The sequence below is a fragment of the Aspergillus caelatus genome (genome assembly GCF_009193585.1).
Source record: "Aspergillus caelatus strain CBS 763.97 unplaced genomic scaffold BDV27scaffold_273, whole genome shotgun sequence".
NCBI lineage: Eukaryota > Fungi > Ascomycota > Eurotiomycetes > Eurotiales > Aspergillaceae > Aspergillus > Aspergillus caelatus.
Genome location: NW_022475536.1, coordinates 1,578 through 18,227, shown reverse-complemented (window position 1 = coordinate 18,227; position 16,650 = coordinate 1,578). Strand labels below are relative to the sequence as shown.

Here is a 16,650-nt window from a genome sequence, read left to right as displayed (position 1 = left end):
CGAACCTTAATAGACCATACTCATCTAATATTTGAACTGTATAGAACACTTTACAGCATGATACTCTCTCATACATGCCAAAGCATAGACCTCTATCCGCTCACAGCAACAGTAATATATCTAAACACCATACCCCCTAAAAAAGATCTAGAGAAGAATAATTAATTTAAACCTTCCTCTGCGCTTCTTGCGCAGACAACTTCTCCAGCTCCTCCTTGGCCTTACGAGCGGTTTCCCGCTTGAGCTGGTCCGGACGGCGCACGGCGATGTCCTTCGGGCGGAAATCACTGAACAGGGTCTTCAGTACATTCTCAATAACCCAGCAACCGGCGTAGTCGAAGATCATCAGGACAGTCAACGTGAGCTTGAACTCCGTACTGAACGGGACGAGGCGCAGCTTTTCGTTGAGCTCGGGAATAAACTCAGTGGCGCAAGAGAAGGCCATAGCCGATGCTCCCACCAAGCCCCAGTACATGGCCTTGTTCTCGCGGATGGACTCTCTGAAAGGACGGCCTTGGTAGTTGATAGAGAAGGTAGAGATCTGTTGGATGAGTTGAAGTAGGTAAATGGCGCTGTTGAGTAGGGATGGCTCGAACTCTCCCTCCAAATCGATGTCGGGTTTTCTCCTGGGAAGTGTCAGCAAGATACCCTAGCATGGTTCAAACGAAGGGACGTACGGTTCAATTGAATAGACATAGTTCGACAAATAGATCAGAGTCACAATGTGGATCGCAAACTGCCCAAGCACCGAGCCAATGATATACACGTTGAAAATGTTAGGCTGAGGGCGTTCTTTGGACAGACCTTCCACGGACTAAACATCAAGTTAGCATCGTATTGGACATGCCGCTTATGTGATGTTTTACCTTTGCGCGTGAAATCGAAAGGAAGCAGACACTCATCACCATGCCGCTGATGGTCACCTGACCGTCACCGAACTTAATTCCATCGAGGTAGATAACGCTCAGACTATAGGCGCTGATCAAGCAATTCAGAGCAAGGATTTTGTACATCTGGATTGTCGCAACGAGCGTACAACGGCCTTGACGAAGGATATTGGGAATGGCGATAACATTGGCCAACTTGCTAGTGAAAGGCGCAGCAACCGATGCGTCTCCCAGTTTGATCGTGGGAGGTTCGTTTTCATCCAATTCCTGTTCCATCATGGAGCTGGTAAGCTTGTCCGCCAATCCAGCCGCCGCGGCAGAAGCTTGCTGCTGGCGCTGCTGCTGAGGAGTCAAGTTAGCATTGGACTGCTGGAGTGCTTGCGCACCAGGCGATGTAATCGTGGGAATGCCGTCCGCTTGATTTTGCGCGTTTGCTACAGCAGCCGATCCTCTCTTCGCCGCTTCCCTTTCCATGGCTTTCTGATAGTGTGGGTTGCTGGGACCAGGAGGATACAGGTGGGCAATTTGCAAAGGCACAGGCGGCGATGGCTGGTTGAAACGCTGCATCATGGCGACCTGCTTCTCGTAGATCTCCTTCATCTTTGTTGTTCGGTAGTGCTCCGCGATCTTCGTAAGATCTTCAGGGGATCCATTTAGAAGCGCAACGCCAACATGTGCTTGCTTCAGAGCTCCAACATCATTAGTGCCGTCACCACACATCAGAGTTGTATAACCAGCATCCTTGAGGCCGAGGAGAATGTCCTCCTTCTGCTTAGGAGAGACGCGAGCATATACCCATGTGTGACGTAGGAGTTCCGAGAAAGCCTTCTGACCCTTGAACTTAGCCAAAGCGTAGCCAGTGATACAGATGTCTTTCGTCTTCAAAATCTCAGAGTCCAAGTTCTGAGTAGGATCCACATCACGGTTGAACTTGTCATCGATACTCCGCCAGACCAACCTTGTTCCAGAGGTGTCGTGTTCCGGAGCGTCGAGAATCAGGACTTCACGATCTACGATCTCAACTTGGCGCGCAACGTGAACAGCGGTCAATGGATTATCGCCAGTAATCATAACAACGCGGTGGCTGCTCTCATTCAACATGCGCACGGCTTTAATGGCATCTTCCTTCAAAGGGCATTGCAAGACAAGGAAACCAGCGAAGACCAGTTCAGATTCTACTTCCTCACGAGTGTAGTTGTTGATGCGTCCCTGGGACAATTCGGCCTCGTGAGAAAGATACTTGTAGGCGAGAGCAAGAACACGAGCACCATTACGAGTGAAGTACTTGAACGTCTCTTCATAGTCGGGGGGTGTGTCCACAAGCATAGATCTGATAGTTTCCGGAGCACCTTTGACGCCAACGAAGGTTGACTTGTTTTTCTTGGATGATTTTCGGTCATTAGTGACAACCGTTGCGATTGTGCTCTGACGCTTCAAAGCCGAGGAGAACTGGAATCGCCTTTTGACCTGAACCGATTCAGGGACACGGGAAGGATCGGCTGCCGATGCAATCTTGGGAGTCAAAGTATCGTTCTTGCCCAAGGTCCAACCGAGCCACTGTAAAGTAGCTTTCTCCATTGGATCACCAACGACTTCTCCTTCATCCAATTTGACGAGAGCGTGGGCGCTCGCAAGGACAAGAGTAGTGTCCACTTCGATGTTGCCGCCCTTGGCAAGCTCGGTATGAGCGCCATCTTTTTCGACCTTCGTGCCTTCATGACCCAAAGTAAGGCCCGCAATACCATCGACGACGAGATCCTCTCCGGTTAATGTACCAGTTTTATCGAAGCAAGCGACATCAACACGCCCGGCGAAGGGAATTCGGAAAGGCTCGGTGCAGAAAATAGCAAACTTGCTCAGAGCAGCAAGACTTGTATTGACAGCAAGGCTGAGTTCCATGGGAAGCTCAGGGGGAACGACGCTGGTGACGATAAGGACGCAATCAAGAAGCAACTTCGACCTCTTGCGGTCTTTTGCGACACCTTCTTGCCATACATACCATGAAGCGGCGATGGCAAAAATAAGAAGGAACAGAATGAAAAGCAAAGCTTCCACATTGTTGGCCGAGACGCGCTCTGTCGAGTAGATCATAGTACGTACGAGGCTACCTTGACTGGTTTCAAAGCCAGTCTTCACCACGATACCGATGGCGCCATTGTCAGGGGGAGAAGGAACCTTCGACGTGCTCTTCTCTGATTCCTCCAAGTTAGAGTTCGGATGAGTGATCTGCAAAACCTTGGTACCACCATGCACAAAGGCATTCTTGTCCAGACCATCCGGTTCGATCAAATCGTCTCCAGGTCTAAGTTGGATAGACTCCTTCAGAAGTGGGGTACTCTCTCCCGAGAGCATGGCCTCGTTGACGATAACACTACCTTCGACCAGAAGAATATCACAAGCCACACCGCTATCTTCCTTGGTCCGACTCACTGACATCAGATCGCCGGGCAGAAGCTTGTCACTGGTGATCTCCTGCCATTTCCTCTCACGGTGCACCCACACATCGTAAGGTTTGATATTCATACCTCGAAACTCACTAAGAGTCCGTTGGCGCTGCCAAACTACGGTGCTCTCAAATGCAACAAGCATAAAGAGTGTGAACAGGGAGTAGTACCAATATTCATCCAACATCCACAATCCGACGCAGAAGATCTGGAAGACGAAGAAAGGCGCCACAGCATGCTCCTGGAAAAGCTCAATGAATCCCGGAACAGGAATATCAAACTTGTTGTCCCCATAGTGGTGCTGGATGCGCTCTACTTCGGCCTTGGACGCTAATCCCTGATTCTCTTGGAAAACCTTGATGGCGGGCTTGGGTTCGGCATCAAGAACGTATGATAGGGGCCCAAAGCACCGGCGTTCCGGATAATACAGGAACCGACGCTTCTGGAACAGAAACGAGATTGTGATCTTTCCACCCATGGAATCGCGTATTAGAGGACATATTTCGGCCGATCCGGCGTTGGCCTCGGGGATCACCTTGATGAGCTGTGCAGAATCGATCGACTTGGTACTGGCTGCCGTGAACAATGTTTGGATGTTGATATTCCATTTCGTCATCAACCAAAGGAGCGATTGAGCCGTGATAATCGATGCAAGCCAGACGAAGGTCCATTCTTGGCCTTGAATATACGTATCATAGCGCTCAGGAGAGAGGTAAATGGACAAGAACGCAGGCCAGACGATTAAAAACGGCCAGACATAAGTGTGAAGCTGGACAGGAAGTGGGTTATGGAACGACGCATATTTGATCTGCGGATCATCTACGAGTTTTGCCCTATACGCTGGTCAGTCCTGTAATTGCACGCGACAAGAAACGTCACTAACATGGTGAGTACTCGAATGACCACGACCCGGGTCAAACGACGCGAGGCTAGAATATGAGACGGGAGATTCAGTAGACCATAGGAAAAAGAGAAGAAAGGCTGCCGATCTCCTCCAGGTTGTTTAGATTCGAAAGAAAAAGGCCGTCAAGAAACGCCGCAAAGAAGCCACCTCGACACTATAATTTTCCTTCCGGAGGTTTCGCCGCTTAACTCTCAAGGTCCGTCGTCGCGCGTCTTCGATTGGCTGGCGCCACGTGCCATGTACGGAACTGACATTTTCCAATCCGATGCAAGTAGCGAATCACCTTGAATTGATCCATTACAGCAACAGTTTCCATCCATGATACTCCGTACACTGGTTCTATTTCAAGATAATTTCAACCAAGTTGAAGTTTTGATTTCTTCTTCTTTCTTTATTTGCTTTCCATTTATTTTGGACTAAACTCTAGTAAATTCGTTTCATGATTTATAATTAATATTTTACATCTCATCAGACGATACATAAAATGATTTGTGCACGTTGACACCGTTCATAGGATGCTGCTTAGGATTCAGGTCCTCCTGGCTGCTGTTCCCACTGTGGGAAGTCTGGACTGTGGTGACAATCGCCTGCGAGTCCTCGGGCTCGATATCTGGTCTCCAGTACCTTGTCGCCGCTGCACGCTCATTTTTGGATTGCAGCGTTCCATTGCCGTTCATGCTCGACAGGGGGACGCTACCGGTCGTTCTTTTTAAACTATGGGTGGCACCATAGCTAGTTCCCCGAAACCAGCGGAAGAGTGGGCGAAGCGTGACGAGACTTCCTGCCGTTATACCAAGGCCAGCTTCAACATTTGACCAGATTGAAATATCGGCTGTTGCGTCTAAAGCCGTGTGTTAGCCAGGAGTGTCTCCCGGTTTAGCGCAGGGATGTCAGTGAGAACTCACAGAGGAATTCCTTGTCTTTATAGTGGTGAAGGTAAGGAATACGGACTATAACGGCAGCACTCGCACTAAGTCCCAGACAATCAGCAATAGAACCAAAGGCAAGAGTATGCACATATAGCAATTTTAGACTTACATGCAACCCAAGCTTAAAATACCAGCCAAAGCAGCCTTTGTCTTCGTGTTCATTTGCAGGTTCCACACCAGGGCGATGGGCAACAGACCCAGGATAAAGTCGCAGATCGTGGCGAAGACACTGTAAACGTAGGCGATCTCAATGAGGTGGTCGGTATTCATACAAGTTCCAGAAGCTCCCGGCCTCAGCCGCTGCCAGAAATACTGCACCGGGTGGCATTGCAATGTCAACATGAACCAAAATACAAGGCCCACAACAGTCGAGACGCCAATGACGACCCAGAGGAGTATCGTATGGAGTTTGGCGACTGTGAGGCGAAGAAGTGCCAGTGCGATAGAAATCTTGGCAATAACACATGTGAAGACATAGCTTGTCTGGCCGAGCCACCACCACTGTATCGAAGTGCGTAAGTCAAAGAATGCGCAGAATGTCAATCTGGGATCGTTTGGGGTCCACGCACAAACAACGCGGCTTCAACATGTTGAGGCTCAAGGTCTGCCATCTTTCGACCTATACCATAAACCGCCCCTGTTATACCGCATAATGCGAACAATATATTCAAGGCCTGCGATTGAATTAGCTCACTGCGATAATACCTACTACGGATACCGGTAGGACAACCACATACCATTGCGAACACCATGAAAATATCATCCCACCCGAAGGCTTTTACCAACTTCAGCCGGACAAAACATCGTAGACAGACGGAGATGAAGGAAACTCCCAGAAAAATGATGGTAACGACAAAGATTTGTTCGCTGCGGCCCTTGAATTCTACCATCGTGAAGCAAAAGAGCTTGATTAGATCAAGCAGGATGCATAATCTAGAAAGCCAAGGACATCCCCTAGGAGGAGCGGGAAAGAGAACCACAAAAATTAGATGTAATTCAAGATATCATCCTTCCAACTGCGGGATACCAAACATTATAGGGGGGGGGGGGGACGAGAATGGGACTTTGCGCTAAAAAAAATACGCTTGACAATTATACTTTTACAGTCGCAGTGGCAAGCATGCGACTCCAGGGAGTTAGTTGCATCGAAAGTGCCGACTGGAGCCAACTCCAGGTGCCACTTCGTTGGGTGTGTGGGGATAGTGCCATTGACATTTTCGTTTTATGTGGCTCGAAAAGCAGCACGCCGTAGAGTAGAACTTTAACGTGCCTCATAACCGGGCTTAACACGACGCTATTGGGAAGCGAGCCTACTAAGCAAGGGCATGTGCGGAACTACCAGGATGACCTCGGCTGGTCTATTGTCTACTAGTTCTTATTTTTTTTTTTTTTTGCCCTAAGGTGCAGGGGTCAAGATGCACGATGTACTACTACTATGTATGTACAAAACCGGTCCCTGTGCTGACCAGACTAAAAGTGAGAAGCAATACGAAATGGTCGACTAAGATTCTTCTGTCTTGGACAAGAATTATGGGCGTCGACCACGGTACTAGAGTGGATTTCTGCCTGTGACGGTCCATAGTTCCGGCGATGGAATAAGTGGAGATACAAAGGACACGGACGGGTTGTAATTACCTAACATCGAAGGTGAAGGGGTTCATCAGTGGAGGCAAACACGGACTTTGAGCGGAGCCATAGCCATCGTAATGTCCGCTCCGGCCCGACAATGTAACAAACAGTTCGCCAGGTATCTCAAGAACCTCGTTCTATCTTGATCTCCAAACCTCAATTATGAGCAGTATATAAAAGAGACGTTGGCATCCAATAATGTACATATGCGCTTTGCAAAATGTTCCTTGAAAATATGAACGGGACGTGCTTACAATAATCACATGGGTTACCATTGGCCATGAAGAAATCTAGGTTAACCACTGACAGAAATTACCTAAGGAGCCCATCTGCCAAGCGAGGCTAGTTAAGAAGAGCCACCAAATCCATTTCCCTTAAACTTCTTTTTGCTTTTCTTTTCTTTTTTACCAACAATAAATAAGCTATGCACATTCCAGACCGTGCTACAGGGTAGAGTGGGTGAACAATCCATGGTTCACGATCCTAGCCCGCTTGCTATAATTGTAATGGTATTTAATTAATATACCGCCCAACGAGTCATAGGTTTGGTCGAAGATGTCAGGAACATTTAACTTATGGAGTAGGGTAAGTTAAATAGTACCCCTCTAGGTTCTTACATTCTGAAGGATCATCATCACATGCGTAACCCCAGTCGTCTCTTCTTGGAGATCGAATACGAGAATGAAACTCTTTTGTGTGTGGTACCCTAGCATCAAGTGCTGATCGGAGATCCAGATGAGAAAACCTGACTCCGTACTCCGTAATTGATCCCATCTTATGATCGGCATGATAGAATTCACGACTCGCAGCAAGTTGGTCGAAGCGATGGCTACTAAGATGCTTCCATCATTTGGATCAGCACACCGAAAACCAGCTATAAACCGCTAACTACCCCTTTTTAGCCTCCAGCACGTCTATCACCATCGCTAAGTAGTCAGTGAGGATCACTAGTTTCTAGACTATTCTCTAAACCTTGTTTTTCTCTCTCGGATGTCCCGTCTGATTGTCCATGCGTATATAGAATTAACTCTCACTGACTCATTTAGAACCCTATATGCGCATACACTTGCATTTCTATACCCACAACGGCATGGCGACTCGAGCACATGTTGACTAATCCCTAAAAAGCGACACCGCGGCGATAGGTTACATTCAAAATAACGGGCATACTGGGAGTTCAACCAATTTGGGCCTTAGCGGCTTAGCCCTAAGTTAGTAGGGTCTGGATCCCACCCCACAGGAGTGACATTCGGGAATCCACAGTAATTTATCTGCTTTGCCGATGGGATATGTTTAGCACGTCCTTCGCCTGCGTCATTGCCTTATGCTGTGCATAATAAGACTAAAATAGGGCAGAAGCGTGACACTGCAAGCACATTGGCACCCTTTTATTCGCTCTACCGTTTTTTGCATACATATGTATATTACTATACACTAGCAGGTATTATGTACGGAGATATACATATCTACTACGTATAGTAATAAGTAGGGGGCCCACTAGATGCAAGCACAAGCTAGAATATTTCTCCTCCCCGAACCTCGAAGACATCCTATGGAGAAGCACGATCTAGATACTAGTGCCATGTCAAGCAAGATCACTATTCGTTATATTTGGCGAGAGGCCTCTTAGTGGCCCGTTTCGAAACCGCAGCGGTTTGTTTCATCAACCAAGGCACTACTTTCGTAAGGCGTGAAATGCCTATCAATTATGCTATTTTAGGAATTATTAGTGCAAATCCACTGCCGGAAGCGGCTTCTGTTTTCCCCCTTTTCCTTAGCTTCTCTCGTTCAACTGCCGCAGCGGGGAATGTTGGTTTAGGTACCTTTTTCCGTGATGCAATGGACCCCGTAAGGAGAGAGCAACAATTGCTTGTAGACGGTGCTATGTTGATCAAATCCTGGTGTGGCAATCTAAACCCGATACGTAGCTAATGCCATCATTTAGATTCAACTATCGCGAAAGTCTAACCTTACACCGAAGAGAAGAGCCGGCTTTCGGTATTCAAATCGGCAACAAGTCCGGAGAACATGCGCTTGAACTTTGAAGGGCTAGCTTATCTTCCTCTCGACATTGCACGTCGGGCTGGAAAATGTTTCAAGCTATCTCACTCTGACACAGACATCGTATCACAATCTTGCTTAACGTGCATAAGGCTAGAGTCCTTTCTGTAGACATTGTCAGTTAAAAACGTGCACGGGTGTCACGTCTGTGGGATATTTTTAGTCGGAAGCAGCATAGCAAATTGTTTATGTGAAACCGTCCTACAACTGGCATCACACCTAAACTCTTATCTCAGAGAGATAAGGATTTCTTATCCAACCTTCTTCCAGTCGGACCACATCTGCGCTACAAGACTCATTAAATCAGACTGTCGAGACAAATCATCTGTTGAAGCATTGCTGAGGTCATTGTATATTGCATATTTTGTTCGGTATGTTGGTCCACACTACCTTTTGCGGCCAGTGCTCGCCAAGCAAGGCCTGTCAGTGTCAGCACCTCCAAGAACGGGGCCTGTTCATATCTACTGGATCCTCTTTTGAAGACCCACAATGTTGCACCATTATCAACTTTTGTCCCTCATCTAAACGCTCAACTTCGATCAATGACTGCCACCATTCTGTTGAACGACTAATAGATACATAATGAAACCCGTTATTCCCGCGTCCACTACGGTGTCCCACAAGGGCGGATGTCGGCCATGCTCCAAAAACAAATTGGTATGCAGGGACTAGACACGAGATCGATCTATTTCAATGTGTCAAGCTACCCCGCCGATGATGCAGAAGGTAGGCAGTGAGATGTGGTAGGATTCTGATCTTGTGGTTACCGAAGTTTCCATTTGCTAGTTACGAATGGTCATTGCTCACAGATAACTCCAGTATCCGGGTACTCCTTGCAAGTTTAAAGTGTGGCAGCCACCACATATCTTTGTACGTTATACGGGAATACAGCGTCTATTCTAGGACTTAGGCATGGAATCATCGCAAGACACAAGCCGTCTGTCTAGATCCGCTAAGTCACAATGGTGACCAAGAAACTAGAAGGAAAGCCAGCACAGCAACATAATATGTATGATTGTCTAATAACTTTAAATACTGTGATGAGCCCTTTTATAAAGCAACTGTGTCCTGAATAGAGGTCCTGCTCACTTCTGAAATCAGGTATGTATAGTCACCTATATACATGTGGTAGAGCATCATGCGATGAAATATTATGCACTAGAAATAGGTTATGGATGAACGGAAAAGATACCAGTGGCCATCTTTAGATTTACCACTTGGCATCGGGCTGCTCCTGGAACTTCTGAAGAATGGAAACGATGTTCTCCAGAGCCTTCACCTCGCGGGTCAACTGCTCCTGGATCTTCGCCTCGGTCTCGGCGGAGATATCAGCGGTACTGGAGGCCAGGGACTTGTAGAAGGTCTTGTTGTCAGGAGCAGCACCCATGGCCAGGTTGAAGACCGGCTTTGTAGCCCAACCGTGGTGCTTGCTGAGGGTTTCTTTGTAGGCTCCGCGGAAGGAGTCGGCGAGCTTCTCGGAAGTGTTGTCGACGTGGCGGCGGAGGGATTGAGTAGTGAAGTCAAGACCCCTATTTAAAGTTGACGTGGTTAGTTAATTGAGCAAGTACAACCATGCCATATATTCGAAACATCTATAAGTGGAGACGTTCGACCCCTAATAACCACCGGAGAGTAACGATCAGTCCATACCTAACAAGCCAGAGCAGACCTTCAGACGCAGTGTGCTTCTTGGTCTTCAGCTCATTCACAGAGAGAGACTGAATAGTCTCAGACTCAGCAGGGGCAGCCAGCTGCCGATCTTTGAGTTTCTATGCCGAAGTTAGATTTTCATGCAGTTTGAACATAGGGTAAAAAGCCCCGAACCTTGACATTTCCAAGGAGGTCGTTCTTGACGGGAGTGAATGCTACGGAGCCGAGCACGTCTATATATTGTCAGGGCTGAACAAGTTATATGATCGATTCTGTTCAATTACGTACCGAACAAAGTAGTCAGGGATTCGGAGGCTTCGAGGAACTCGGTGGTAGAGATGGAGTTGTCTGCGCCAACGGGAACATCGGCAAAGGACCTCTTGAGGCCATCAAACCAGGTCTGGGAAGCCATTTTGAATTGTAATGTACGAGGATAGGGGGATGAGAGATAAGAGTAAAGAAACAGCTGAGTAGAATAGAGAGAAAGGAGGCAGTTGAGGGGCACACCAGCTGTTATGTTTAACTGTCACACCGCCGTTAGCGGGACAATGGCCACGCAAGCGGCCAGGCCAATCAGCGGGTCCAGACCCTGGCCCCCTGATTTACATCTGCAAACGAATCAAACAGCACAAACAAAGCAAAGCCGTGACCAGGGCCGAAGAACAACGACGTCATCGCCAGAAATCCACCTTTAGACCCGGGGCTGATCGATCGGTTCCTGATTGCACATCCCCTCTGTGGATCGTGATAGGTCCGGGGCTAATCAAACTAATTCTTCTAATGCTATATAAGACCTCTCTCCTTATATTCACGTCTGGTGGTTGTGGAAACGTGCAATGAGCACTCATTACCCCCTAGCTCAGCATGCTGGCGACACAATGGAGACCGACGTTCACACCGCATTTGATGACCACCACCATGGGCTGGAACCGGAGTTCTACACGGCTGAGAAGTTGGTAAGGGTATTATCATCGTATACACTGTCAGGGAAACTAATCACTGCTAAAGCGTTATGCTTCAGCCAACCACGTCCATATAACGAGCAGACGATTCTTCATCGGGCCAATCCCCAAAGGCTGGCTGCAAAACCACCGCAAGTCATGGTATAAAACGCGACTTAGATTCAAGAATTACTCCTCCAAAACTGTTACTTTTCGGGCGGAGACCGATGTTGCACAGTACACACAGGACCCGGGGCGAATTGAGCTATCTCCAGAACAGACAAAGCACGATGAGCCAGAGGATACCACAGAGGGTGAACAAGAAGAGGACTCCAGTGAGCAGGAGGCTAGTGGTAGTAGGGCCCTCAGGACCTTAAGTGAACCACTAGGGGAAACCATTGAATTACCCTCTTCCCATACCTCTGACCCACCAGGCCCCTCAATGTTGGTCCCAGAGAGGCATAACCGGACTCCAGCTAGTACAGGAACAGATGCGCAATCTTATATGACAGCAAGGGAGATTGCCCCCAGTCCAGATAGCATGGGGCAGACCTCGGGTGACCACAGCAGTGGGGAGACCATAAGACCACTGAGCAAACCAACATCAAGGACCATGAGTCAGTATGAGGCCAGTCAGTCAAGCCCCATGGCATCGCAAAGTGAACTTGGATCTACGACCCCGTTGCTAAGATCTAGTTCACTGCTCAAAGGTAAAGGACGAGTTACTAGAGCGCTCTCAACACCTGACCCCGAAACTCAGGAAGTTGAGAGTACCGAAGACCTGAGCGATGAACGGCTGCGTTTCCACAAGCGAGCCATTAAATACAACGATCATCTTCTACATAGACAGCAACGACTTCGATCTCGGATTTCGAGTGCACATAATATGGTCTCAGGAACTTTATCTCGTCGACACAAAGTAAAAGCAGGCGAGATTATCAAGGCTGAAAGGATGCTTGTTCGAATCGAGGAGACGGAACATGAACTTCCCGAAGACTATGGTGAAAACGACAGTTGGAGGATGGAAACTAGGGTTGCCGATAATTGGAGGGAATTCTTGGTGGTTTTTAGAGCGACGTCCGATGAGGATGCGCCCTTTACTCTCCAGATGTACAAGACGCGTGTTATCCCCGAGATACAGAGATACAACACTAAAGCGAAACCTTACCATGAGATCTCATTAGGTCGCAAAAAGGCAAAGTTGAATCTGTACTCTTCTCTGGATAAAACTATTGTGATCTGGAGTCCCTGCAAGCATGGCACAAAGATTTACATCATACGGCCTAAATCTACAGCGCACGCTGTTGAATGGTACACATCTCTAGGCTATGCGTTAGGAGGACGCCGGGCGTCTTCACTTTCGATTAACGTACCAGACCTTGGGGTATCACTTACATTTGAAAACCCTTTTGAGCAGTTGGAAGCGCGTCTCGAGGCGAATGAGAGAAGTGGGATACTTGCTCATTCTGCACCACCGAAAGCCGCCGCCGCAGAGATCATTATACGTGGTTGCTTTGAATTGTTGGATAAACATCCTGAATGGACCGATGTATTGCATAAGTGGTCTAAAACTGAAAGAATGGGCCTTGCTTGGAAGCGATACGACCGTTTGGAATGGGTCCACGGCATTAATGAGGAAAGAATGTACGGAACCCTGGCGATGCAAAGAACTCACGAGCTTGAGCTACGACCGCGACAACACTATCGTACACATGTGCATAATGACGACAAGAGAGACGAAGAGCCAGAGCCAGTGGAGGGCTTCCTGATTCGCCTTACATCGCAAAGAGGTGTGCATCAACGCATGAACAAAATGTTCTTCAAGCGGCTGTACTGTTTCACTCAAGACCATTACTTGTTTTTCTGCAGGCCCGCGAAGTCCCTGCCGCCGGCTCCCCCGAGACTTCATGCAGATGATTCGAATATCCCATCAACACAAGACATTCTGAATGAAATGCCACTTTCATATGACGTTGATCCGTTTCCACTACAGGATGGAGAGATAACTTGGCTCTCAAGTGGCAATAAGGAGCACATCAAGAGACATGACGAGGAAGCATTTGCACAGCTTCGCAGGAACCTCCACAATCTGACTAATGCTGATGGCTACATCGATATCTGCCAAGTGCAGGAAGTGCGTGATGTGCACCGTGACAGTTGCCCTGCCGACCGAAATATCCGGGAAGGACCAGATGTTGAGTTCAATCCTGAAGCAAGAGACACTCGGCGAGATGATGGTGCAACCCAGAAGTTCGATGACGATAGAACATTTGAGTTGCTTCTGAATAATGACCTTGTTGTCCGGTTCCAGGCGTACGACGAGGGGACTAAGAAGGAATGGATGAAGAGACTTGATGCCCTTGTGAAATACTGGAAAGCACGGTGTGCAGCTGATGCGGCGGAGCTCAAAATCTTGCGGCAGCGCAACCTAGAAATACTGGATATCGACGAAGAGATGGAGTCTATTGTCGGGCAATTCGCCAGAAAGTGGGAGGTTAGGAGGGCAGAAGCGTCACCTTTGTTACACAATATGTGTGCTTTGACCGGATGTCGCGCGATCAAGGTAGGCCACATATGCGCTTTTGGGGTAATCAATGGTGCTAATATTTCCCAGATGTCCGGCCAACTCTTTCGAAAACCCCGGCGGCACTCAACATTCAAGCGATGTAACGTTATTCTTACTGACGGGAAATTGTTGATTTTCCGAAACTCGTTGAGAAAGCGTAACGGTGTTGAGATCCCTCATGTCCATTCTAGCCTTGAAGCAACTATAGATCTAAGCGACTGCTACGTTTACTCGGGGCTGTTGACAGAGTCTGATCTGCTCTACACCAACCAAACTTTCGATAGCAATCGCCCAAGCCATCGCACCCTGCCCCGGGCTTATCTTTCTACGGACGCTTATACGAGCAGTGATGAAGACATGGCCATTACCTTCGTGGTTTGGCAGCCTCTGCGCAAGAACCTCTTTCGTGCACTTGAGCAAGGGGAGAAAGGCCAAAAAAAGCAGACGCTGAAGCAAGTTTCCAAGCTAGGTGTTCATGGGCGAACTGCGGTATTTAAAGCACGGAGCCGGGTAGACAAAGATCGCTGGGTCATGAGCATTGCATCCGAGATTGATCGGCTGCAAGAAAGCAAACCGGAAGATGTTCGCGTAATTGCAACAAACGGTTAGCCAATTCAAATACTTGGGTTCACTGGATGAACCACAGCTTGTAGTCCGTCATATTGGGCCTGTTGCTCAACTCGTTGCGTGCTTCCTACGCTCATTGCCTTATATAGGTTTCCTGCATCTTCTACGTATTCATACATGTGTCTTTATAATAATACAAAAGTTCTATGTACAGTACAGCATATACCCATAACGGCGAGGAGTAGAGGCCTCTTATGATAGGACAGGTCGCTCTAACTTGACCGCTTCCTTCGACACACGATCCCTTACCTCGTGACGATAATTATCCCCTAACTTCCGCTCATCATCACCCTCGACAAGCCCTTGCTCCCAGTCCGTCCATTTAAGCATCCTAAACCGCGGATACATCACAGCCATCACCCTTCCCGTGATCAGACTAATACTCACAGGCCCATAAGTATTACTATCAAGCGACCTCTTCGGATCCGCCGCATCACCCTCCAACCAAACATGATTGAACGGCACAATCTGCGAGGGCTTCATACAGGGATCGCGAGTTGTGATCCGATCTCCAGGAAGCCCAACCACACGTTTAATAGCAATATGGCCCGGATTAGCCGGCGACCTAGCAAAGAAAAAGTGACAGTCAATAACAACCCTCCCAATGAAAAAACAAACCCATAGAAATTCCGAGCAGAAAAAACATACCGAAACGTAACAACCATCCCCCTCTCCAACCTCCTCGTCCGCTCCCAGGGCCACCCGGCCCCGCCCCACGGCCACATATTCACAAGTACCATATCGCGCTTCGTATGCATCTGCTCGTAGTCCTCGTTGAGGTAGGGCGTCATTGACGGCCCGCTAACCCACATGACCCCCAGGACATGTTCGGAGAAGAAGAGCCCAATCGGGACAATGGGCGCTAATATGCGAAGAACACGGAAGCCTGTGCGGACTGGAACGGGGAGCGTCGCATAGCGACTTCGGAAGTGAGAGAAGAGGGAGAATGGCTTGCGAGGTGGTTCCGAGGCGGGCTGAGTGGGAGGTGGTGGTGCTGCTGCTGCTGCTGCTGCTGCGGTGGAGGATGCAGGTTGGGTGGGCGACTGTGATGATCCGAATTGTGATCGAAATTTCGCGGCTTCTGGTGTGAGGACTTGGTATTTGGGGCCCGGGGGCTTTTGCGATGAGCCTAGGTTTGTCGGCATGAGGGCAGGTTCCTCTTTTCGTGGTGTCGCGTGTTGGGATTTATGGGGTCATGGACGGCGTAGTAAGGCGTTGTTGGTAGGATTTATTGGTAGGACAATTGCGCCTTTGTAGGTGTATTATAATTGGTGCAATGGCGGGTTATCGTGGAGTTGTGCTGCAGTTACGAGAGGGATATGGAATCAATTGTGCTATCGTTGCACGCGGTGATATCGGAGATGAGCTGCTGTTTGCAGTGTTGGCAATATATCTACGCCACTTTATCTGATGCTTCCTGGTGTATATTCAAAATCAGATAGATTAGATTTTTGCAAGCGAGGCGAGATCAGCTATGCTGTGCATCCTCTTGGTTCCATTCACCTAGTAGTAATTGGTTATTTTAGATACTTTTGATCATACATGATTCACCAGGTAAGACTTACAATTCATAGTGATCTCTTAGTAGTACTTCTAGGATGTTTACTGCTACATTAATCTATTTAGATTAAAAATTTCACCAATCACAGCATGTTAGCTCAGGGGAAGAGCGCCGGGCTCATAACCCGGAGGTACGATTATCCTTTCACCAGCCAATTACAATCCGATTCCTAACAGCAAAATAGGTCCCTGGATCGAAACCAGGACATGCTATATGCAACCGAATCTTTTTTTTTTCGGTTCTTCCCCCCAAATATATATCCCTTAACAGCTTTTTGAGTTCCGCGAGTTGTTTTTGCAGGTTGTTGTCCATAACAAACACTCGTCTAGTTCAAGCAACATAAACTGTGTCGGCAACAGCAACAGACGGGGAAGACATCCTTCTTGCTATGCTTTTCATGTCTTTATTATGATTGTATACAGGTAGTACTTCAGGCTCTAAAGCCTTTCGC

At 48.1% G+C, this 16,650-nt stretch overlaps 5 protein-coding genes and 1 non-coding gene across 6 annotated transcripts; 2 read left to right on the top strand and 4 right to left on the bottom strand.

Annotated features, from left to right (window-relative positions):
- Window positions 1-4: 4 nt before the first annotated feature.
- On the bottom strand, window positions 5-4,393 carry BDV27DRAFT_56158 (ion-transporting P-type ATPase SPF1). Its single transcript, XM_032076941.1, has 4 exons — window positions 4,215-4,393; window positions 867-4,164; window positions 678-814; window positions 5-626 (listed from the first exon to the last, which is right to left on the bottom strand). Coding segments are annotated over exons 1-4 (3,897 nt in total). The 5' UTR covers window positions 4,217-4,393; the 3' UTR covers window positions 5-166.
- Window positions 4,394-4,577: 184 nt separating this feature from the next.
- On the bottom strand, window positions 4,578-6,192 carry BDV27DRAFT_136406 (putative integral membrane protein). The gene is made up of 5 exons (XM_032068760.1): window positions 5,902-6,192; window positions 5,734-5,838; window positions 5,274-5,665; window positions 5,141-5,205; window positions 4,578-5,076 (listed from the first exon to the last, which is right to left on the bottom strand). The coding sequence occupies exons 1-5, from the start codon at window positions 6,052-6,054 to the stop codon at window positions 4,694-4,696; spliced, it is 1,098 nt and encodes a 365-aa protein (XP_031922363.1). The 5' UTR covers window positions 6,055-6,192; the 3' UTR covers window positions 4,578-4,693.
- A 3,658-nt stretch (window positions 6,193-9,850) lies between these two features.
- Window positions 9,851-11,011, bottom strand: BDV27DRAFT_136403 (GLTP domain-containing protein). The gene is made up of 4 exons (XM_032068759.1): window positions 10,793-11,011; window positions 10,679-10,737; window positions 10,505-10,623; window positions 9,851-10,383 (listed from the first exon to the last, which is right to left on the bottom strand). The coding sequence occupies exons 1-4, from the start codon at window positions 10,914-10,916 to the stop codon at window positions 10,065-10,067; spliced, it is 621 nt and encodes a 206-aa protein (XP_031922362.1). The 5' UTR covers window positions 10,917-11,011; the 3' UTR covers window positions 9,851-10,064.
- Window positions 11,012-11,250: 239 nt separating this feature from the next.
- Window positions 11,251-14,802, top strand: BDV27DRAFT_56130 (PH domain-containing protein). Its single transcript, XM_032076940.1, has 3 exons — window positions 11,251-11,460; window positions 11,513-14,008; window positions 14,060-14,802. The coding sequence occupies exons 1-3, from the start codon at window positions 11,341-11,343 to the stop codon at window positions 14,618-14,620; spliced, it is 3,177 nt and encodes a 1,058-aa protein (XP_031922361.1). The 5' UTR covers window positions 11,251-11,340; the 3' UTR covers window positions 14,621-14,802.
- A 1-nt stretch (window position 14,803) lies between these two features.
- BDV27DRAFT_56123 (putative mitochondrial inner membrane protease subunit Imp2) lies at window positions 14,804-16,016 on the bottom strand. The gene is made up of 2 exons (XM_032076939.1): window positions 15,287-16,016; window positions 14,804-15,203 (listed from the first exon to the last, which is right to left on the bottom strand). Exons 1-2 carry the CDS (start codon window positions 15,781-15,783, stop codon window positions 14,831-14,833), a joined length of 870 nt encoding a protein of 289 aa, XP_031922360.1. The 5' UTR covers window positions 15,784-16,016; the 3' UTR covers window positions 14,804-14,830.
- Window positions 16,017-16,285: 269 nt separating this feature from the next.
- On the top strand, window positions 16,286-16,411 carry BDV27DRAFT_t210. The gene has a single exon. It is a non-coding gene; the product is annotated as a tRNA-Met (tRNA).
- Window positions 16,412-16,650: the final 239 nt, after the last annotated feature.